Source organism: Bombus affinis, chromosome 3, assembly GCF_024516045.1.
Source record: "Bombus affinis isolate iyBomAffi1 chromosome 3, iyBomAffi1.2, whole genome shotgun sequence".
NCBI lineage: Eukaryota > Metazoa > Arthropoda > Insecta > Hymenoptera > Apidae > Bombus > Bombus affinis.
This window is the reverse complement of record NC_066346.1, coordinates 17,542,088-17,564,641: the sequence shown is the minus strand read 5'-3', so window position 1 is coordinate 17,564,641 and position 22,554 is coordinate 17,542,088. Positions and strand designations below refer to the sequence as shown.

Below are 22,554 nucleotides of genomic sequence, written 5' to 3'. Positions count from 1 at the left end.
TCATTCTTAGTACTGCTGTTACTTGTAAACTTAACGAATGAAATATTATAAAATACCGTAAATTACGTGTAAAAAAAATTGATATTGAATATAGTGATTGCAGATATGTATTTGGTTGTCATAGAAAACAAAAAATAATCGAACGAATCTCATTAGTTGAATAAGATTGAATAGATTTTAGGAAAAGCATAAATTTGAATTTATTGACTTTTTATTACTATAGTTACAACATAAAGACAATATCCATATTCTTTTTCCCATGTCCAAAATAAAGAAATCCATAATGCGGACTATGTAATTTATGATAAAACGTCATTCCAGGCCAAAAAAGATTATGTAAAATCACTGATTGTTTGCCATGTAAGAACTGTAGATTCCAACATCCTAATAAAATATATTAGAAAGCAAAAAAATAACTTTCTAAAATTATTATTAAAATTTTTCTAATCAAGTACCTGATGGCACATCCATATCAATTGTATCTAAAAAATCTATTGCGTAATTATAATCAGGTCTCGTAAGTAAATTGGTATTCCATTTTTGTTGCGGGGAACGAGCGTGCAAATACGATTTTAAATACGAAGCATCTGTAACACTGAGTCCTTCGAAACTTAAATTTTCAATTACATTCCCATTGGGACACTTAAACCATGCACCACGAGGAATTATGATGGCATCTTCTCGAATTATCTCTATCGTAGCTGCCAGTCTGTCTTCCTCTTTCAGTTCTTTTGGTATAGGACCCTAACATATCAAGAATTATTGATTTTTAAACATTCTTCTCTTATTAATTTGAAAAATTAATCTCTCCAACTGTTTTTTACTTACGTCGTAATACTTTTTGGGATCTTCGTTTGGCGGGAACGGAGGATTAACATTATAAACGTTGGTGGCTATAGAAGGATCCCCTTCGAACTTATTAATTGTAAGAGGTGTCAAAAATCGTGCACATTTATTTGCTTTCGGTAGTAACAACCAATTTAAGCCATCCGTACTAATTCAGATATTCTATCTTTTTGAAATGCTCTGTTAAAGAATCGTTTTGATATGTTAGCTTACCTGTAATAATATACTTGATCGTTCAAGCAATCTTTTTCAAAACCAAACGCAATATGATAATCATTTCGAACCCCATAGATTCTACCCCAATAATAACACTTTTGAAAATGATTTTCTTTTTGCAATATTATGAGAGAATTTTGTAATAGCTGTGAGTTTTCTGTTCCCACGCATATGCCAGCGTAACCAAAGATATCTAGAGTCTCTAAAAGTTTCAGACATTCCATTTCGTTCTATCGTACCGAAATCATAAATTAGTCTTAAAACATTTTAAAAACAATCGAAAAAATGAGATGATTTTCGCATCTGAAAAAACTGATCGAATTTAATTTATGTATAAGCAGTGTCTTCATACTCCAGCAGATGGATCCGTATAATATATGATAAAAACGTTTCACATAATATTGTTTATTTGATCTGAAATGAAAGAAAAATGTCATCATCCGGAGAGGAAAGTGATCAATTGACGGATTTGGAAGCAATCCGTGATCGAATGTTAAGTCAACCACGAAGTGAACGTATGCAAGTTAGTGCATGGGAAGATGACGATGATGGAGTAGAGGCTGAACGTAATGCAAAAGGTTAGCTGATGATTTGGAATTGTGTATTACAATTTTTCATTATTAATTCTGTAACATGTATATATGTTTTATAGAACCTGATGCAAAAGAAATTCTGACTGCAGCGGAGAATGGCGAGCTGGATAAAGTGCAAAAATTATTAATGGAAAACCCACTATTGTTAGAATGTACGGACAAAGATGGTTATACTCCATTGCATAGAGCATGTTATGGCAATCATGTAGGAATTGTAGAAGTATGAATATTACATTTTGAACGTAATTTTTTCTTTTACAAAAGTGTTTGTAAATAAGTGCATCACCGTTTTATCTTGTTCGTAGTATTTACTTCAAGCAGGTGCAAAGATAGATGCTAAAACTATGGATGAATGGCAACCATTACATTCTGCTTGTTGCTGGAATAACGTTGAATGTGCAATGGTATTAATTGCAAATGGAGCAGATATAAATGCCAGAAGTAAAGGAGATCAAACTCCTTTGCATTTAGTATCTGCAAGTTCTCATAATTCTCCTGCTTTGCAACTTCTTTTATTACATCCAGATACAAATCCAAGATTGGTAAATTCAAGCGGAGATACAGCTGAACAGATTGCGAAAAGAACAGGAAAGTATTACCCACTGTTTGAAATTATTGAAGATTGCTTAAATGTTATTTGAATCTATTGCTTGATATGTTTATTAGATATGTTTATATACACATGTTACAATATCATGAATGAAACAAATTTATGAAATTAGAAGTTGTAAGCATATCGTTAATATACTATCACTACATTTATAAATATGTTAATAAGTCTGTATTTCTTGTACTATAACAGAATATAAAAGTATAAATGTTGATATGTTATTAGATCATGAAAGTTATCGTATTGAAAACTTTAGAAAAATAATACTTCAACAGTTGGATTTTTATCTACTAATTACAAATATAATGATCATGCGATATCTTAAGAGTTTGATGTGATTATACAAAATTATTACAAATGTGACACTAGTGTCATAATTGTAAAAAACATCCTTTTTATTTTATAAAATACTTAATAAAATGAAAACATATGTTGAATAATATTTAACATTTACATGTTGTCTATGCACTTAAAATACATTTTAGTTTTATTTACATTAGAGTGACGTTAAATTTACAAATTTTGGAGTACCATTGCTTAAACGTTTTGATCCTTCCCATATGAGAATGGTGAAGTCTTCGGTTACAGCATATAAGTGATGTTGGTCTAAAGCCCATGCTATCGCAATTACTGCTCCGCATCCTTTTATACCATTTATAATTTCTCTGACTAATCTTAAATCCCAACTACTCCATAGCCTTATTACACCATTGTCTAATCCTGTTGCAATAACATTTACAGATACTCCTTCTGGTGCGTTGCTATAGCAAAGAGCTGTTATTCTTCTTCTTGATAAAATAGATCCAACTGCCCTTGCATTGATAGTAAATACTTTCAATTCGGATTGACTGGTAGATGTGTTTTCACTAGGAACTTCATAAGTAACTGCTATATCTCCGAGAGTTTCGCTAATCGATAGTAAACGAATAGGATAGTTGTGTTCACAGAATATGGATCTTATGTATGTCAAACTACAAAAGGATAACAAATAAGTTTAGATGTTATATGAATGTTTTTATCTATTTATTTATTAGAATACTTACCTATTTAAGTCCCAAATAATAATAACACCACTTGAGTCACCTGAAACAGCGATGCTAAATGCCCGTGACAAAAACACTGCTGTTATTCTACTTCTATGAGCTAACAGTACAGATGCTGGTATTAAAGTGAAGTCAATTTTGCTTATTACAACTTTGTATGTATGCACCGTAATTTTACCAGATAAATGACCTATCCATAGTTGTCCACAATCTGGAGCTGATCCCAAGATTGTAATCTAAAAAAAAAAAAATTATGTTATGTAATTTACAATTCAAAAAAGTACTAGAAAATAGTAATGTATCTACTTACTGGGTCAAGACCCGAAGATCTAATTAATGGCCTTGGTGGTTGCTCTTTTTTACATTTTAGTCTTACAATTCCATCTGTACCATTCCATGATACTAAAGCAGCTCCTGATACAAATGCTCCACTTAACATACTTGTGCCTAGAAAGAAACATTATACAATCTAGTTCTGCAAATGTGACTATTGAAATGTTTACATGAAATTAATGATATGTACCCTTCTCTTTTGTATAAACGAGTAATAAAGTAGTATAGCTAGGTAATCCAAAAACATCACCAGTCATTAAAGGAACTAAAGATGCTAATGGTGCTTTATGTTTATGTTTCCAACATAAAACTGGTTCATTTCCAGGAGCACCAACATAGTTTCCCCATTTTATGCCATCTACACCTTCAATAACTTGTGGTAATAAACTATGAACTATTGTATTTGCAAGATTTTGAATCAGTAAGGGATGCGCAACCGTAAATAATTGCGCTGGTGTTTGGCCATATGTTCGAACCATCGTTTCCCAAGCTTGACGTTCTAAAGGATCTGCTATTTGTTCAACATTAAATCCATAGTAGGTCTAAAAAAATAAATCCATAAATTTAAATTACACTTTTAAATATGATTGCATGAATGTTGGTATCAACATACGGCAGGATGGAAAACATTTATAGCTTCCACTGCTGGTCTACCAGTTTGCCTAAATCCGAATACCAGATCGATCCAATAAGGGAGAACTTCCCTGACAAGATCTGCTTCTAATGCTGCTCTATGAGCAAGAATAAAAAGTCGTGCATCACCTCCACACCATTTCGGTAATTCAACATCTCCAACCCGGTTACCATTTTGTCGAACTCCAAAATTAAATCCTTTAACAAAGTTTGTTTTGAATATTAATTAACTTACATATTATTTTTTGAGCCATAATTATCTATATTACCTTCGGAATTCAACAAAAATTCAGGCAAATAGAAAAACTCAGGAATTAATTCTTTCACATCTGTTGTTGAATCGCAACTAGTTAATCTCCATGTAGTAGCCAGTGCATGAAATGTTCGATCAGGAATATCAAAATTGTCGTCTTCAAAAATAGAAATAAACTGAATTATGAAAATTAAATCTCAACAGTAATGTATACATACATCTAAAAAGCAACTTTAATTTACCTTGATAGCATAGAAACATACTAGTAAATGGTGGTAATCTTACTAGAAAGTGAAGAACTGTTCCAGAATTACTATAATGCGATCCGTAATGGAATGGTTCTTGATTTAACGCTATTAAGTTTAAACCTTCCGATAAAGCTTGTTTGAGATACTATATAAAATGGTAAATGATATTATAAACAATGTTTTTTTTTATTTTTTTTTTTTTTATAAACATAATTAAGTCACTTACGTTGTAATTATTTATATAGTGTTGTTCATTCTTTTTATCCTGCACAGCCATAGGGCGTTTGAAATTTCTAAAAAAAAATTGATTTTTCATAAATATTTCCCTGATCATACTTTTACGTATTATACTTATTATACTTACCGATAAATCTTTGGATTACTTAAATCAATTTTTTCACTTGTATAATCAGCTAATACAAATGGGAATACAGGATACTGCATTAAATCATTATATGAACGTCCGGCTAATTTATTTAGACAAGTAATATATTCCCAATTTGTTAATGCCCCACTTCGCCACAACGAGATAGCTTCGTTTAAATCATCACCAGGTATTCGTCTCGGTAAATTGCAAGCAGATAATTCCGTTACAAATTCATCTCTTTCCTGTGAGTTAAATATCATTATGAAGAATTTTATATAGTATTTATTTTTAAGATAAGATATACGTACCTTTGAAGAATTAAATGCTAATAAGTAAGTTCTTCCTGTAATAAGGAATATTTCAATAGCTCTTTCTTGTAACTGATATCTTCTTCGATGCAATTCTCGAATATCTTCAAGGCGCCAAGCTGTTCCACCCACCATAGCCAAATCCAAGCCACCTAAAGCTATCTGTAATTATTATGTATCCAATTAAATGTATAATAATGAATTCATAGAATAATAAAAGGGTTAGCAGAATCGTACATCTGTGTGCAGTAGAACATCAGGATTATCAGGAACAAAATAAAGACATGTTTCACCAATAAGAACTTCACCAGATAATTCAGCTCTAGGTGTAACTACTTTGGCTGGAGACATTTTACGTATTCTTTCACTGGTATGCAGTCGCTCGATTAATGCTGTAGCATTTGCATCTTGTCGATTATTCGTAAATAAATAAGATAAAGGGGCTTCGATCTTTACTGTATCTGTACGCCAAAAAATAAAATTTATGTAAATACAAACAAATTGAATGAAAATAATTAATAGAATAATAGCAATCAAACCTAGCCTGTCTTGATATTCGGTCATAAAAAATCTTCGATCAATGTTTAAATGACACCGCTGCAATCGTATTCTAACTCTAGCAGGACCCTCCGTAGGATCTAGTTCCCAATTTCTTGGATAACTGTTTGGAAAATGCCAAGGGGCTCTTTCATGCGTTAGACGTCTTGCTAAATCTCTCCATTTAGCAATTGCTTGAGCTTCCATCGCTCTTGAATGTTTCAGTCTTTCCATTAATACTTTACGTTCTCGATTTTGTTCTTCCACGACAGTACGCGTTATAGTCATTGCACTTTCCGTTAGTTGTTTAGCAAGTACATCAAATCTGTTGGCAATCCTAATAAACAAGAAAAATATTTTGTAAAACAAAGGAATAAAAAATATAACACTCTATTTAATTTTACTTACCTTTGAATTGCAGGAAGATTATTGTCGATCCATATATCTCGATCTCTCATCAATTCTCGTCTTAGCAATGCTAATTCTTCATTCCATATTCCAGGACTAGCTTGTTCTATTTCTTTTGCTAAATCCCATATACTCAAAGCTTCTTTCAATTCTATACATATCCTTGCATCAGCACTAGGCATCTCATCTCGTCTTTGTAAGAGATCCCAAAAGAAGACAGCGAACTTTTGTTCTACCTGATATATGTAAATGCATTGAAACATATACATAAGAAAATAGAGAACAGATAAATATGGATTAATCGATAGACTCACTTGTGGATGAACTTCCAAAAGAGAGGACAGAATTTCACGAGCTTTCGGCTCTTCCATTAGTGATCTAACAGCAAAAATCCTCGTATTATTACTTTGATGTGGTCCAAGTAACCACACCATTAATTTGGCCGTATATTTTCTTAAAGCGTGTCTGGTTGACCATCCGCTACTCCAATGATTTTTTTTTTGTAGTGGATTACAAAGACCATGTAAAAGTATTGAAAACAATCTTTTAGTTAACTGTAACTCGTTGCCAGAAGGTGAATCATCAGCTGCTGTTATAAATTCAGCAGCACGGCTGAGAACAATGCGAAACCGTTCAAGCAATTCTCCTTTGCTTGGTTCGCGTAAGGTTGTGATGGAAGGTGTATGTAAACTCGCATAGCTAGATGATCGAGAACCATGATCACTCTGTTCACTGGACGTTGTAAAAACTAAAAAATACGATACTGATAAAGTGAAGAAACTGAAATTTTATCTTTTCATTATTTGTAATACAAGTGCTACCTGAAGTTATATGGGAAGCTGAGGCTAGATACGATGCTGTACTACGTAATCGGAAACTTGATTGATTTGAGACTTTCGTTATAAGAACGTCGAGTTCTCCATCAAAAAGTGCTACCTGTGCATCTCTTACAACTGATATACACGTTCTATTTTTAATGTAGTGAGATTTTTCTTTCAATTCCATATGGTTTAATATCAAATGCAAGTCTAAGACAGCTTGCATTTGATGATTTCCTGGGGATTCCAAAAGTTTTGTGGCAATGGCCACAAAAAGTACATGAATATCTCGATGAAGAGATGTAGAACCACTTTTATGGACACTTCCTACTAATGCTTGAACTAATGATTCAATCAAACCTTGTTCCAAAAGCATTCTCAAAGCAGTAGGATTCTGAAAGTAAATTTTGTTAATTAATTTTTTTTAATAAATGAGACCGAATTACGATATCGTACCTTTGCAATTATGTCAGTCATAAATGATACGATTGGTCTAACTACATTTGATTCACTAGCTGCTGCTTTCGCTATTATAGCCATTAATGGAGGCATTGCAGCCAGAGTTGGGCCTCGTAAAGCTAAATTTTCTAAAGCAACTACCAATGATTCACTTCCAGGATATAATGCTATTTGGTTTGCTAAATGTATAAAATATTTTTGCTTTATAAATTTGTTGACTTCCTCATCACTAGCACGTTGTAAATATATTTGTACGACCTATAAGTTAACCAGTTATTATAATACTTGAGTGAAAATAGAACTTACTTCCTTTTTACATGCTATCATACCTTAGCTAGTGCTGTACGAACCCTAGTGTCTGGATTATTAGCCAGTACAAGTAAAAGTTCAGCTCTTAAAACGTGTTTCAAAACCGATCCAACTTGGCTATCAGGTAAAACCCTAACTGCATCTCGGAGGAGTAATAAAAGTCCTTCACAAACTAAACCTTGACAAGCTTTTCTTTCATCCATCCACGTAGATTGTTTTTCCTATGTAAAAAATCAGAGTTTGCAGTAAATTATAATTAATAAACAGCAAACTTAATTACATACTTACGTTACTAAGAGGGTTGGATCCATCACTAGCTGCGATTCCTGAATCCTCTCCAGCACTGGTATCTTGAGGACGACCATTTCGGCGTTCTTTTCTTTTAGGCATTCTATTTCTCTGAATCTAAAAAAGTAATTTCAATCGAATTTTATCTTTTATTACTTATTTTACAACCTATTTAATAGCAAATACGAACCTGTATATTTGTTAAACCTTTATCCAATTTACTATTTTCAATAGTTTCTATGGATTCATCTAAAGAGTTGGAAGTTACTGTAGCGGCAATTTTTACAACTTTTTTTTCTCCAATCGGTGGTAACAAAAAATATATATTGTGTCTTGAGTGTGTAATATAAGTTTCAGATGCTTGATGAACCAGAACTAGGTAGTCAGTAATAGCTACTAGATGAGCAAATTCTGGAGGTGCTCCCATAAGTGCTCTAATCAATTCAATCACTGCAATTCCTGTTGAAGAATCAAGCACAGCACCAAACTCATCATACATAAAATGCTCCTATAATAAACAATAAGATATTTTTATGAATTCTTTAGTATATTTATTATAAAATACAGTATTTACAAAAAATATTAAATTACTTTGCATAGTGTTAAAATGGTATCAACAATTCCGACTCTATTTAATTGAGCTGCGTTGAACTCACGCTGTGAATGTTGATCTCTTAATAATAATAACAACGCTTGCAATAGCAAATTTAATGTATCATATTTTGCCCATGTTCTCCATGCGGTCAATGCACCTTTTATTAAATCTGGATCCGTAATAACAGCTTCGCAATTTTGTGAAACTAAATGATTGCCGCTGCCGATATCTTTTATTAGGATCGAACTATCACAAGCTGCATCTAACATTGCTTTCAGAATGTGTCTACCTGTGTGACATCGAGGTGATTCTAAAATGCATAGGATTAAAGATGTTCCATCTTCTGATCGGTACTGATTTAAAAGTTCAGAGTCATTCCGTATTAACTGCAGAACTATTGAAAGAGCTAATGCTTGCTCTTCTTCTTTAGAATTTAATTCGACTATCTATAAATTTATTTAATGACGATCATAAGTAATCATAATTGACAGTATTAAATATTTCTGTATAATTATGCTTACTCTTGCGAACAAATATAAAAATATAGGTACACCGCCTGCTAAAATGGCAGCGGATACAAGACCTCTATACTGTTGGCATTCTAATCGAGCAGAAAGTATCGGAGTCACAGATAAAGGTGGTTGCTGTGAAACTCTATGTTCCGGTGCAAAAACAACTCTAAAACCTGGTTGACCCGGAAATAGATTTCTTACCACAGCTAAAAATAAGCATGTAATATTTATGCAAGAGGAATTAATGATTATCAAGCATTAATTAACAAATATAAACTTATGAAGTAATAAACCTACCAGCTGGATTTGCAATAGCCTGAGGATATAAATGAACAATATTGGGGTTTTGAGCTTCATAACTAAGAAGCAGATTATCTTGCAATTCAGCCAATTGCGAATTTGTAGCATCCATAACTGTATCCCAATCGATTTTCGTCTCAGATACTTTAGTTTCAATAGCGTGTCTTAAGTACGTTCCGCCATATGATTTCCTTCGACTTGTATCAAATTTTCCTCCCTCTATATTAGATAAAAATATAATTGGCTATTCGCTCGTTCTCTCTTTCTCCCTCTCTTTTATGTTATATCTCTGTTATGGTACTCACCAAATCGTATTTCTCGTACACCATCTAAAGCGCCAGATGCAATTAGTTGCGTAAAATCTGGCTTCTCTATGTTTAAAGTACATTCTGCAAGATTAGTATAATTAGGGCCAAGGCTTGCTAGGTATAATGCTCTCTCCTTCGTAAATACTGGACATCTATAAATTAATGTTTAACATTGCATACATATGATATAATTATTAATTGGTAGTTATATGTCTCATAAGAAAGATGCGCACCTGAATACCATTAAATTTCCAAGATACCAAGCACCGATAGTGCTGGATCCAACTTGTCCTAATAGAACACACGTAGTGCCAGGTTTCCTCACTAGCAGTCCATCAAATGGCAATTGCGCATTAATTTCTCTCCACCCATCTACCCAAAGCACGACTTCAACTACCGCACTGTGTTTATTTAAAACTGTGTCTTTGAAATTCAATGCTAAATGATGCCATCGACCAGAAGAAAGCATACCAATTACAGATGTTTCCGAAACTGTTCTATTCATTTTGTCATCTGGCCGAGTTAATCGTAAAATTAATTTATCTGAAATATAAAAGAAAGGAATAAAATACATTAATCATACTAAAAAGTTAAAAGTCTATTTAAAATAGTTTACCTGATTTAAGATCCAACCACGTTTCAAGCACCAGAGTCTCAAATCCGATAGACATCAAATGAATAATCGATGTTGGTGTAGGTGGAGATGACGAACCTGCTACGACTGATATACCCAAGAAAAGATCAGACATCGATTGGTCTTTCCACGATAATATGTAGAGCATGCATTGAATACAAAATAATAAATATATTGCTACATTTGATTGAAAGTTATATGATGGACTTGTGGCAAAAGTCTTAGAAGAAAGTATTAAATTGATTATATATATGTATATATAGTTAGTTCTGTTAGTTCTTAGTAAACCACTTTACCAACCTTCACGACTCCAATTATCAGACAGTATACCCCAATCGGACAAACTCTCATCATCTGAATCGAATAATGGTGAAGTATTAATCATTGTTCCCTTGTTACTAACGGGTAATCCTCTTTCAACTCTCAACCACATAGAGGCGGAACAACCATGCAACCAAACTGGCCAAGCTAGTTCTGGACCAATTGGTAGACACGTTGCATGCACAGACCATGGACTGCATATACCCGATGTAAAATGTCTTTTTCGGAAATTATTTACAAGATTTTCAACCTTTTCCAGGTTCTTATATTCTTCCGATTGAGTTTTCAATAATATTTTCGCATCAGAAGGTACAGGAAAAGATATGATAAAATTTGGTTGTGGACATGCAGCTGAACCTAGATGGAAAAGCGGTTCCAACAACGGTTGTAGAGGTGGTTCATCAACTTTGAACAAAGACAAGTACATGACTAGCTCTGAGGGCGAAATCGATTGTGTCGCTAGCAAAGTAAATACTTCTAGCACAGCATGTTGTAGATCTATAATAATTTATTATGTAATGTTGTAAAAAGGATCGGTATGTTATGTACTATAAAATAGTTTATATATTAAAAATACCTTGATATTGGGTATCTCTATTAGTAAATATATCCCTGAAGCCATTTAACATCTTTGTGATTACACCTGAACTTGCAAGTGCGGCACTACTCGAAGCACTTTCTCTGCACGTGACTGCAACTTTTCTTAAGCCAGTGGTTATAATACATGCTTTCTCAGCATCCAAACCTCTGCGAAAGAAATATCATTTATAATATTATTATCACATGTATAATTTCTATATTTCGTACAGTCAAATACTTACTGTTTACTGAAATGAATTAATAAATCCACTGCCAATAGGCATAATGCCGGATGTGCATTTGCATGACCTCTGGGCTCAATTATCGGTCCTAAAGAATTACTTCTTTTTACGGAATTACTATGTAAGCTTTGTGCTGGTACTTCTACGTCTGCTTCGTAACCATCATCAGCTGTAACATATTCACCCGTACTACTGTCATCGGCGGCACAATCTGGTATCGTGTCCAGTGTCATAATCGGTAACTGCAACGAAAAATGGTATCCAGATAACTAAATGAATCATTCCAATTTAGAATAAATGAAATAGAATGAAAGTTACCCTAGGACGAGTACACTGCGGTATAGTTTCTTCTTGAGCTGGTTTTAACATAGAGACTTTTAATAGAACTTCCACGATGACAGCTAATCCACGACCCAATTTAATTCCTGCGTCCATCAGCGCTCTTCCTAATTCCATAATTATGTCACGATCACCTGTATCATACGTTGTTTCATATATTACTTTATGCACAATATAAAACATCCACATACGATAAAATACTATGCGATGAAAGAGAGATTTAACGAACAGTAGATAGGTCGAGATGTTTACTGGTGTCAAGTATTATGTGAACTGCTTTTACGGCTAATAAATTCACATAGCTTATTGGGATTTTAATCTGCAGCTGTACGCGGCGAAAGAGCATGTGGAACGGAAGCATACTTGGAATACCTATGATTCACATTCATTATATAAAAGTATACTTACACAACGGGGATGTTAGACAGCACGTTAACAAAGTCTCAAAGAGTCTGTGCGCTGATTTATTGGTGTCTAAAAGGAAACAAGTATGTAAATGTAAATCCAGATATTTTTATATGTGGTACAATCCGTTCTTTGTTTTTTAGAATATACCTGTGATGATATCTGTAGAGATATGTGTAGCCAACGTTATAAAAAGCTGCCAAGATTTTTGCGACACGGGATGTAGCGACAGTTGAGTTCGAAATTTTGGACTGTAAAGCGTTATTCCAGCTGCGGTCCTCCACGCGACACTAGCCTGATACAGATTTATTTTCTTGCTTGTATCTGTTTCGTTGTCAATTTCCGAGCATGATGCATTATTAATCTCAGAATTATCCCATATTTTTAAAAGGCACGAAGTTGTATTGATCGATTCCTTCACGTCACTTTGTTGCTGCAAGGTATCGCTTTCTATGATAGTACTTGTTTCTTCAACATTCTGATCGTCTAATTCCACGCGAGGAATTTGGTTTGCTACTTGTTCTACGTATTTCTCATCGACAAAAGTATTCGCCGAATTGTCCAAAATATCCAATAATTCACTCGTTTCCTTTTCAAGGGAATCGAACAAAAATTTAAGGGCAGATTTCTCCGTATCTAAGAGATCGGATTCCACGTAAGTCGTCTTCCAGATCTCGACAATGACGGCGACTTCTAGGAGAGCGTAGACATTTCTCGTGAAAGTTGTGTCTGGTAACAAAGTCAATACTTTTTCCAACCCATTAATCTCAGCGAATCCTTCATATATTTGCATGTTTACTATCAAATAAGATATTGCATAGAGGCAAGATTGAATTAGAAATTTTGCGATAATATTTTCTTTATTAGCTGTATAATAGATTTTGGCTTTCAAAAAGGTTGGATAAAAAATGTTTAGAAGCAATTCCCGTCTAATCTGGAATTTAGAAGAAGGCCCAATTTTTAGAAGATGAGCCATTATAATATAGCATAATTTTGAATCATCTGGCGTCAATAAATCTGCATACATTTCCAGAAAATCCCAAGAATATGTTGTAGATCTGTCACAGGTGGTACATACTTCTGATTCCGAATAAGCACCGAGTTCTTTAAAAAAGATACGCTCCAGGAATGTCACGGCTGGGATATAAATTGTCGGTTCTCGTTTCTTTAAAAGAGTGATGATACTAGTCATGAGTATTCTGGGTGGAAAACAACAACAAGTTCCTGCCGCTGTAAAAACTTTGATTAATCTGACTTGCAACTCGCTGACGAAGGGATGAGAATGCTTGAGAAGATTAGCGAGTATCATAAAAAGAGACGAAATGCAACATGCTTCTTTCATAACGGCGCCAACGATCGGCTGAGCATAAGACGCCCCAAATATATCCGAATGGTGGTGGATTTGAACGTCATTGATACAGGATTTGTGTTTTGTTCTGTTGCAATGAGCTACGTGCGAAATATCACGTCGAACGGACTTCAAGCCGCTCGTTAGCGCACCTATCATATCAATGATCTTTTTGGCACGGATTACTGACTTCGCCGGATCAATGCTTGGCAGGTCAACGATCGCAAAAATTGTTCGCTCCACCAGTTTTCCATCCTGGCTCTCCGTAAATAATTGAAATAGTTCTAAAAAGTCTGACAATTTTTCTACTGCGCTACCTTGTTGGTGCAGCAGACAATAAAGAAATGCTATTATTGCGTAAATGGTGGCAAAAATGAACTCTTGCAAAAGGGAACCTTCCTCCGGTGAAAAAACATTTACCGGCTTGCTACAAGCATCCTCGAGTAATCTTAAAGTCATAGGCAATAAACCATTGTGAATAACAGCGGTGGTTGGTTCATTTGCTCGTAATACGCGTTCCAATGCTGTAAGCATAAGCCTAGCAGCCGCAGCTTTCAACGTAGCACATTCAGTGCCAGTCAAGCTAGCACTGTCTATACCGAATTGTAGGGACCATAACGTATCCAAGGCAAATTTTAGAACTTGTACAGCCGGTGTTTGTTCGGCTGGAGTATCGTAATCTCGTAGTCCTTGAAGCAATTGAATAATCAAAAGACTCGTCTCAAAATTATTAATCCTAGCATCTAGAACATCCTTGATCCGCTCGTCTATGTAATCTCTCGGTGTTTTCTTTGCCGGTCGGATAGGAAGCTTATAAAGTACTGCTTGCCATTTCTGTTCCTCGTCGCTTCTGATAACTGAAGTGAAATACTCGAAATCCATAGGGTTCAGGTGGATCTTTAGCGTGAGCGATCGTGCCTGATCCATACCATCTGTCAGCAATTCGGACTCGCTGCTCGCGCTTTCTGGCGTGTTGCGACGCGCCTCGGAAGTTTCAAATGATTTTTGCTTGCAATAGATCGGCACCTTGGTACCGATACTATGTTTACGACCAGCTCTCCTTCTTGACGATACATTGCCCTCGTAGAAAACGCCGTATCGGTTAGATTTCGTCTTTTTACGTTTCACATGCGACACGATATCTATCGTGTCGACGGTGTCGTCGTTGCAGTAAAATTTTACGTAAGGATTACGTGCGATACCATCTATCGAAGAATACGTGGATTCGTTCAATGAAACAGAATTGGCTTTATTACTCGTTTCCTCTTGTAGGACAATTGGATACAAAGCTATAAGTAGAGCAACCAATTCTCGCCCACAAGAAAGTCCACGAACACCAAGTAATTGTAGAACAGCCAAACAACGCCAACCACGATCCTCAGCCAAATACTTCCTCAGTCTAACAAGTTCGTCCCCGTCGATTCTCTTTGCGCAAAGTTCATGAACATCAGAGAGCAGCTCGCAGGCTATAAGGGTAGATACACCACCACCGCCGACCAAACTGCAATGGATATTTTCATATTGGGTATTTTATATTTCTATCTTATCCATCGTGTTGGATATCTTCTTATTATCACCCCGATACGAGTTATTGTGGAAACGTTCATACAAGTATGCAATCTTATTTTCAACGAGAGACGCGATATCTCCGAGGGAAGTTTTGAAAGTGAAATCAAGTAAAATTTCGGTAAGCAAAAGACAATCACGTGTAGGGCATTAAGTGACACTTGCGATTAATAAATTTGCTAAATTCTAGTAAGGTGTAATTTTTATTTTGATGAAATACTAGCAAAGATATTGATCGAAGGTAATTCTTGCAAAGAAAGTGATCATGCGCTAACGGAATAAAGGTGAGACGTACAAACGTAAAAAGTTACGTTAATCAAAACCACAGACATGGGATCATATTTTCAGATTGTGGTCAACGACCACTGTGTCGTTATAAAAATCTATGTCGTTACTTCTTTATTTCGTTTCTCGAAAAATAATATTAAAATAATTCAATAATAGATTAATTTTACATTAATTCTCTTACAACACGAATATTTTTAGAGAAAGGTATTTGTTATTTCGGCTATTACCATACGATAAAATTAAGCAGTTATAAGAAATTTAATTAAGTGACATGTAATCTTACCAAAAAGATAGAGCATCTTTCACATCTCGACCTTCGTTTATTTGGGCAAGAAATTCCGCGAGGAATATATCCAACCACTGTGATTTCTAAATAGAAAAAACGTGCAATTCATAATTTAACTTATTAACTATAAAATAAGTCATTAAATCACAATAGAAACAAAAGATTATCAAAAGTCCGATGTTAAATGCTAATTACTATAGTCTAAATAAATATAAATAATTAACTCTCTTTTAGCAACACTATGCATTCTAGATTTGATCGAATAATAAGAAAAACATTACGACAGAGATACAAACATCACGAAAAAATGGTAAATATAAAGTACAAAATTCTATAAAAAAGGATACAAAGATATTGCTTTCTTTAATTTTCGAAATGCAAAATGATTATTGCACGTGCCGCAGTACGCCAGATAAAATAATCGGTTCGATGGAAACAGCGACCAAAATATAAAAATATAAGGATTGAAATTATCCAAATATCTTAATTTTACAATTATCTCATACAATTCGATAGCTTTGCTACCAAATGGCATAATTGGCAAGAATGCATATTATGTTATTTCGAGTTTGTATTTAAACAAACATTCATCATCGTATTTTTTGTCAGAGGCAAGCGATTATCAATTCATGAATTTTACTGATACGAATTGTCTGATGCAAATTTTCTGTAGTTGCTTCAACTTCCCAAGTACATGGGAAGAAATCGATAGTGTTTACGTTAGATGGGACAGAGAATCACTTGTTATTTCGATACACGCGAAAAAATATCGACAAGCATATAAGTTACGCGTGACTTATAAGTCATCTCGAGGCGAACATAAGGTACTGTTTAGCCATGATTGACAATGATTACGAAATGTCGCTTAGCGAAACGTGGTAAAGAATAACAAGATGAGGTAAATGCATTTAAATAAAAATGATCATTGACTAAGTTTTTACCGTTTAGATAGAATATTTCAAAGAGAAAGGATATAGATACGTGAAGATAAAAAGTTAGAGTCTCCTCTGCTCTTCGATGTGCCAATTGATCTATCAAATTTGAATCCTCGTCTTTATAATAATTTTGGCGAAGTGAAAAAAAAAGGGATAAGGAAGAAATCGTGGTGGATAGAAATTCATAGATCTAGGGATCGTGTACCTCATAGCTTTGCGGTTCTGCATGAATGAAATGATCCCACAAAATCTGCAGTTTGTTAGTCGAAGCCGAAGACATTACTAGACGTTCTTCGAACTCCTTTTCGTCGTCTTCCTCCCTGTCTTCTGTCCTCAACCGGGTATCCTCCTCATAGCTCAAAAGCTCGTCGAAGCTGAACCATGGATAAAAGGTGTCCTCGGGTAATCTTCGAGGATCACTGCTAAGACACGCAACCCGATCACCTGAAATATCGAGATGTCTATACGTTTATGCCTTATACGTTTCAACGTTCGCTTGAAATCTGAACGCATTTGATCGATTCGCTGCGTCTAGCGCGTTGCTACTCTCGTCACTGAACAAATATCCTCTCGCTGGATCTCCGCGGTTTCGAACACCTCGCGCTTATAGCACGTATTGCGTTGGGAGTTGAGGTTGCTCCTCGCATACATGCGTCTATGTATACGATCTTTGTATGCGTTTATGTCGATCAAGTACAGCTTACATAACATCCCCACGAGTCCACGACAGACCAGTTCCTAGCCTTCCACGGGAAGCCTGAAAGCTTCTCAACCCACGAAGCACGGCCTACGAGAGAGCAGTAACCCCGGATTCATAGATCGCTGCACGTCGCCGTTACCACCAACACCACAACCAACATCACCGCTACCAATAGCACTGGAACATGGTGACACAATTCATCACCAGTTGTTAACACAACGGTACAAGAATCCGGGTCTACGAGCATCGGCTGCTTCTTATCAACCGATTTACTCTGGAGTCACACGACGCTACCTCCTTATCGCTTGGTCTCGACCATAACACGATTTGTTCTTATACCTCGAAGAACGACTGTACCAAAGTAGCCGAACGAAGTTCGAGAACGCATCTACTTATCTTTTCTCCGACTCGTTTCTCCAATTCCCATCGTGGAATCCCCCAAGTTCCCACCAATCGATCGATCCAGCGGAAACGAGACTGTCAATACCCCCGATTGCTGTTTAATGTTTCTTCGTCCTAAGCAAATGATCGGAAATGTACGTTAGACCACCACCGAGTTTACCACCACCAAGGATCATGACCTCTTCAACTGATCTACACTCGTTCCGGTCAAGTAAATATGACTTATTCCTTTTATTACAATTTTACTAGGAGTAAACGCGATGGTCATTGATCTTATGTCCTCGAAACTTTACTTTCGAATCGATAATATAAATAGACACAGAAGAACTCGAAACAACACGTAAACAATGTCCCAAATGAAATCGCATCGTGCACAATACTAGATCACGTACTCCATTCGATAGATGCAGCTATACAATTCTATACAGTGACTTTCGCTTATATTGAATTCCCTTTTTTCTTTTTTCTTCCTTCTTTCTTTTCTTCTGTTAAAATATTCAAGTATTCTCCAATCTTGCCAGGATCTAATTATCTTACTCGAACGAAATATACAAAATCGAACCGCATATAAATTAAATATTTTGACTGAAGTGGCAAATTTGCGACACATTAACGAGCTACTACGAGGCTGCTTTGTCGTCTGATTTTGATAAGTCTTCAAATCGAGATCCACATACGAACTGTCCAGTATGCGATATAAGGAAGGGGCAGGTTAAAGAGACCAACAATCGGTTTCTTTCTTCGACGAAAAAACGTAATCCTAAGAGACTAGTTACCTCTGTACAAGTCTATACAAGTAAGACATAATGGTAAACCTTGAATTTGTTGACTAACATATATGTATGTTATCTCTCTAATTAAGAAACGTAAGAAATATAAATAATGCTCTAGATTCTATTGTAGATATTGTATAATATTCCAATTCGTAGGATTTCGTAATATTGCATATTACGAAATTAACACTATTATCTTATTGAAATTACATGTACTACATATCCATAAATATATACATTGAAATATGTACGTTAGCGGCATCGAATGATTTACAGTATCAGAATTATCGAATTGTACCATGTTTCCTTCCCACCTAGTGCTAAAAGCCGCAAGAGGAGAATCTGGTAAACAATGATAACTTGATAAAACAATTCGAACACGTGCAATCAATTGAAAACAGTTCCAGTAGGCAGCAACCGTGCAGCCATAATTGATCAATCTTTGACTTGTATAGACGATTCTTTATTGTGCCGTATGATTATCTTAATAGCGTTCTACCCCGCTGTTCTTTAATTAGCTTCGCCTCGACAGTGCGATAATAATGTTCGTCTGAGTCTTCTTCTTCGCGAAAAACCAATCGATATTTGTACCGCGTGTGTCAATGGAAGAAAGAAATACATTTATTATAATGTGATATTTAGTATAACAGATAAGGTTGTGGTATTAGGTTACAATAAGGTGTGTTATTTTTTCAAAGTGATTACAAATTTTCAATGGTGGATCGTTGTGCAATCATGAATCGATAAAATAAATTTGGTAAAGCATTGATCAACTAACATAATCACTAACGTTAATGTATGATAGCATTCATCTAAGCGCCTGTTTCGGCAATAACCTTATTGATGTTACGTTTTGCCTTACCAACATAGATTAAGTTTTTTATCCTGGCCTTGACTTTTATATTTCCCTTGATTAAGAAACTATTTTTCAAATCATGCTCTTCGACGATGATTACATTTCTTCATGATTAAAGAATTTCATTTCACTAAGAAGTCGTACCTACTTTCGCTAATTTTGTATATTTTCCATTTAACGATTTTTATAACTGTATGACTTTTTCTATAATCTCTACGAGAGTGTTAAATACCAAATAACAAATACTAGACCGAGATAAGAGTTGACCTTCGATGTTTTTGTAAAATGTTGATAATTTAAGATATTCCAATTTTTTCTGACAATTTTTTCCATTGAAGTTGGCTTTATTTTCAACTTGCGTCATATTCCCGCTATGCGCTTCACGTTTGCAGTTTCATGCGCAACGAATTACAGCAAATGTCAGGTAGGAGAATGACGAACACGTAAAACAAAGTGGCGAAGTGGCAATAGCAATACTGCAATGCTTTTGAGAAAAGCATCAACGGTTGTTTCAATTGTCTACGGTGTATTTGTTACCTGAGTTGAGTGAATGGAATCCGTGAAAGAATTTTTGAACGATTAGTCACAGTTTTGAATTATTGGAATACAATATTGACACCATTGTTCTTGCATAAAGTACACATTACATACGGCAAATGCCATTGGGTACTGGAAATGAACACTATTATACTTACTCTTCCTGTGATTTTTGCGCCATTTTCAAAATAGTATTAGAAGTGTTATTCCTCGCAATATTTTTCGAAAAATAACAATACGTAATAGCGAAATAAAATACGAGATTTAGAAAATATTTTACTGTATCAATTGATTTTGTTCTTAAGTAAAATGATCTACCGTTTATTTGATAAGAAAATTTTGGTCAAAAGAAAGGCATTGATTCGTATAGAAACAATGGTTCTTTGCTAAAGAAAAGCTTCATTTGAATAGATAGTTGAAGAATTGAAAATTTTTATAATTAGTGATTTAATTATATCCATTATTTTAAAAGGTACTGCCGCTTGTGCTTACGCACGATATTTTCAACAAATGTCAGTTTGAAATTTTATATTCGTCAAGGAACAACGTTCCGTGAAACATTTCTAACCTTTATTTTGATATTCTTCCATTAATCCTCCATGCAAGTGTAAACTTATTGCTTTGGAGTATAATTATTGATAAAAAATGACTATGTGGGAAAGGCTACGGAATCCCTGTGGTTGGAGAGCTGGTGCTAAGCAAATTTCAGTCGATGCAATGATACCAATATTTGCAGTCCCAACATTGGCAGTAATAGCCGCGCAAACAGTGTTATGTACTATAATTATATTTATTGCAACACCAATATTGGTGTATTACTTGCATCACAACTTCCTCAGATTTCTTCTACGTACCAAATTTTTTTTAATGTGGACAATTACCAGTGTAGTTATGTTGATGCTGATCTTTGAAATTAGTGTTGTACCATTACTAGAAATTTTGCTAGAAGAAAATCTAGTATTTATAATGTGTGTTGTGGGTGGTATATGGTGTGGCTACATGACTAGATTAAATGCAGATTCTGCAACTCAAGAAGGTAGTTTAACTCAGGGTTTAGAGCTTGGCGAAGGAAGTGGAGAACTTTGTATTACATGTAGAAGAAGAGCACCTCCTAAAGCGCATCATTGTCGAATGTGTCAGACATGTATTCTTAATAGAGAATATCATTGTAAATGGTACAACTCTCTTTACGATAAAAATAGATTTTATCTTAAGTAATAATACAGATGTATTTAAGATAAGTATTTTATATTTTAGGTTGGATTGTTGTATAGGTTCAAGTAATTTAAAATGGTACTTGAGATGTTTATTCTTCTCAGCTATAGCTTTTATTTATGGTTCTAATTTGACTATGACTAGTGTATGTCATCCATTTAAACTTATTGGTACTGTTCTTTTACCAGATGATTGCAGCGACGTATATCATCAATTAGAGTATGTATTGATCAAAAAATATTTCATATTAACATCAATTTATAGAGAATATATAATTTTGAAATTAATGATATCCAGAGTATAAAATTATATTCTGCAGAAATACAACACTTTCCATTATTCAGTCTGAAAGCTAAACTGGAAAGATACCAAGGATTTACAATGCAAACTTTAATAATCATAAGATATTGATAATTGTTGAGACTTGTGTTAACGTCATAAATATTGTAATATCTCTTATTTGCTTTCTAAGAATATAAGAGTTATAGATAACATGACACGCAACTGTTTGCTTTGGGTACCCAATCTAAGTATAATAATGTACATATTGTTCCAGCATTGCCCTTTGCTTCATCTCTGCACTCTACAGCTTGCTTGTTGGGCTAGTGGTAGTTTGTTATTTAATATATCATCTTTGGTTAATTTACCTTGGTACAACATCGAACGAACGACGTCTTCTGGAAGCTGGAAGTCCATATGACCATGGAATGTTAAAAAATGTATCTCGATTATTTTGTTGCAAAACTTAGATATTAAATGTAGACTAAACTATTAAACTTACTTTGTATGGAAGGTGATACTTTGTACTATGTAAAAGATATTAGAAAAATTGAAACAATTGAGGCCAAACAGCAGGCATAGCAATATGTGAAAACACACACTTTAATATTTATTTCACAATGCATTTTAATATACTTTAATACTTATCCTTGTTCTTTCTTTATGATAACAAGGTATGTACTTAATACTCTTAAGCTATTGCTCATAATATTAAACTTAATAAAAACATATCATGATGTAAAAGCGTTGATCTCAGTTATAGTTTTAATTTTATTCTATTATTGCGCACATCACTTATATATTTATTATAACTGTGATAAAATGGCCATTGTACTAATTAGCACAATAAAATATATTACTCGAT

The 22,554-nt window shown here is 34.5% G+C and overlaps 4 protein-coding genes across 11 annotated transcripts; 2 read left to right on the top strand and 2 right to left on the bottom strand.

The window, feature by feature from the left end:
* Positions 1-193: 193 nt before the first annotated feature.
* LOC126914296 (radial spoke head protein 9 homolog) lies at positions 194-1,405 on the bottom strand. The gene is made up of 4 exons (XM_050718042.1): positions 1,060-1,405; positions 829-994; positions 456-744; positions 194-384 (listed from the first exon to the last, which is right to left on the bottom strand). Exons 1-4 carry the CDS (start codon positions 1,284-1,286, stop codon positions 224-226), a joined length of 843 nt encoding a protein of 280 aa, XP_050573999.1. The 5' UTR covers positions 1,287-1,405; the 3' UTR covers positions 194-223.
* Positions 1,406-1,492: 87 nt separating this feature from the next.
* Positions 1,493-2,707, top strand: LOC126914300 (ankyrin repeat domain-containing protein 49-like). The gene is made up of 3 exons (XM_050718045.1): positions 1,493-1,640; positions 1,715-1,875; positions 1,961-2,707. Exons 1-3 carry the CDS (start codon positions 1,493-1,495, stop codon positions 2,294-2,296), a joined length of 645 nt encoding a protein of 214 aa, XP_050574002.1. The 3' UTR covers positions 2,297-2,707.
* On the bottom strand, positions 2,640-20,326 carry LOC126914260 (lysosomal-trafficking regulator). Of its 6 annotated transcripts, XM_050717908.1 has the most exons (35): positions 20,196-20,326; positions 17,632-18,143; positions 17,133-17,371; positions 15,990-16,075; positions 12,655-15,353; positions 12,508-12,573; positions 12,079-12,233; positions 11,761-12,002; positions 11,517-11,686; positions 10,919-11,437; positions 10,601-10,741; positions 10,218-10,527; positions 9,982-10,136; positions 9,674-9,895; positions 9,386-9,582; positions 8,861-9,310; positions 8,460-8,777; positions 8,270-8,386; positions 8,002-8,202; positions 7,670-7,930; positions 7,217-7,607; positions 6,710-7,143; positions 6,396-6,631; positions 5,990-6,324; positions 5,688-5,911; positions 5,451-5,612; positions 5,140-5,384; positions 5,002-5,068; positions 4,770-4,920; positions 4,544-4,684; positions 4,255-4,472; positions 3,832-4,183; positions 3,619-3,755; positions 3,309-3,544; positions 2,640-3,236 (listed from the first exon to the last, which is right to left on the bottom strand). In XM_050717908.1, the coding sequence occupies exons 2-35, from the start codon at positions 17,636-17,638 to the stop codon at positions 2,762-2,764; spliced, it is 10,359 nt and encodes a 3,452-aa protein (XP_050573865.1). In that variant the 5' UTR covers positions 17,639-18,143; positions 20,196-20,326; the 3' UTR covers positions 2,640-2,761. The 6 variants fall into 6 exon arrangements, 5 of the variants coding, with proteins under 5 accessions (XP_050573865.1, XP_050573868.1, XP_050573866.1 ...); XM_050717911.1 differs by lacking the exon at positions 17,632-18,143 and having other exon boundaries at positions 20,196-20,321; XM_050717909.1 differs by lacking the exon at positions 20,196-20,326 and having other exon boundaries at positions 4,544-4,703; positions 4,813-4,920.
* On the top strand, positions 19,544-22,551 carry LOC126914295 (palmitoyltransferase ZDHHC23-B). 3 transcript variants are annotated; one of them, XM_050718040.1, is made up of 4 exons: positions 19,544-19,559; positions 20,668-21,370; positions 21,453-21,629; positions 21,967-22,551. In XM_050718040.1, the coding sequence occupies exons 2-4, from the start codon at positions 20,841-20,843 to the stop codon at positions 22,157-22,159; spliced, it is 900 nt and encodes a 299-aa protein (XP_050573997.1). In that variant the 5' UTR covers positions 19,544-19,559; positions 20,668-20,840; the 3' UTR covers positions 22,160-22,551. The 3 variants fall into 3 exon arrangements, with proteins under 3 accessions (XP_050573997.1, XP_050573996.1, XP_050573998.1); XM_050718039.1 differs by lacking the exon at positions 19,544-19,559 and adding an exon at positions 20,176-20,324; XM_050718041.1 differs by lacking the exons at positions 19,544-19,559; positions 21,967-22,551 and adding an exon at positions 21,730-21,902 and having other exon boundaries at positions 20,402-21,370.
* Positions 22,552-22,554: the final 3 nt, after the last annotated feature.

Bases quoted from the DNA above. Each gene is read 5' to 3' on its own strand.
- LOC126914296 (XM_050718042.1), bottom strand. From the start codon at position 1,286: ATGGAATGTCTGAAACTTTTAGAGACTCTAGATATCTTTGGTTACGCT. The intron at 995-1,059 runs GTAAGCTAACAT...TATCTGAATTAG, and splicing joins GATCAAGTATATTATTACAG to TACGGATGGCTTAAATTGGT. The intron at 745-828 runs GTAAGTAAAAAA...TTGATATGTTAG, and splicing joins ATCCCAAAAAGTATTACGAC to GGTCCTATACCAAAAGAACT.
- LOC126914300 (XM_050718045.1), top strand. From the start codon at position 1,493: ATGTCATCATCCGGAGAGGAAAGTGATCAATTGACGGATTTGGAAGCA. The intron at 1,641-1,714 runs GTTAGCTGATGA...TATGTTTTATAG, and splicing joins GGCTGAACGTAATGCAAAAG to AACCTGATGCAAAAGAAATT. The intron at 1,876-1,960 runs GTATGAATATTA...TCTTGTTCGTAG, and splicing joins ATCATGTAGGAATTGTAGAA to TATTTACTTCAAGCAGGTGC.
- LOC126914260 (XM_050717908.1), bottom strand. The intron at 12,574-12,654 runs GTATATTCTAAA...GTTTCCTTTTAG, and splicing joins CTCTACAGATATCATCACAG to ACACCAATAAATCAGCGCAC. The intron at 5,912-5,989 runs GTTTGATTGCTA...TTTGGCGTACAG, and splicing joins CGAATATCAAGACAGGCTAG to ATACAGTAAAGATCGAAGCC.
- LOC126914295 (XM_050718040.1), top strand. From the start codon at position 20,841: ATGACTATGTGGGAAAGGCTACGGAATCCCTGTGGTTGGAGAGCTGGT. The intron at 21,371-21,452 runs GTACAACTCTCT...TTTATATTTTAG, and splicing joins AGAGAATATCATTGTAAATG to GTTGGATTGTTGTATAGGTT. The intron at 21,630-21,966 runs GTATGTATTGAT...ATATTGTTCCAG, and splicing joins GACGTATATCATCAATTAGA to CATTGCCCTTTGCTTCATCT.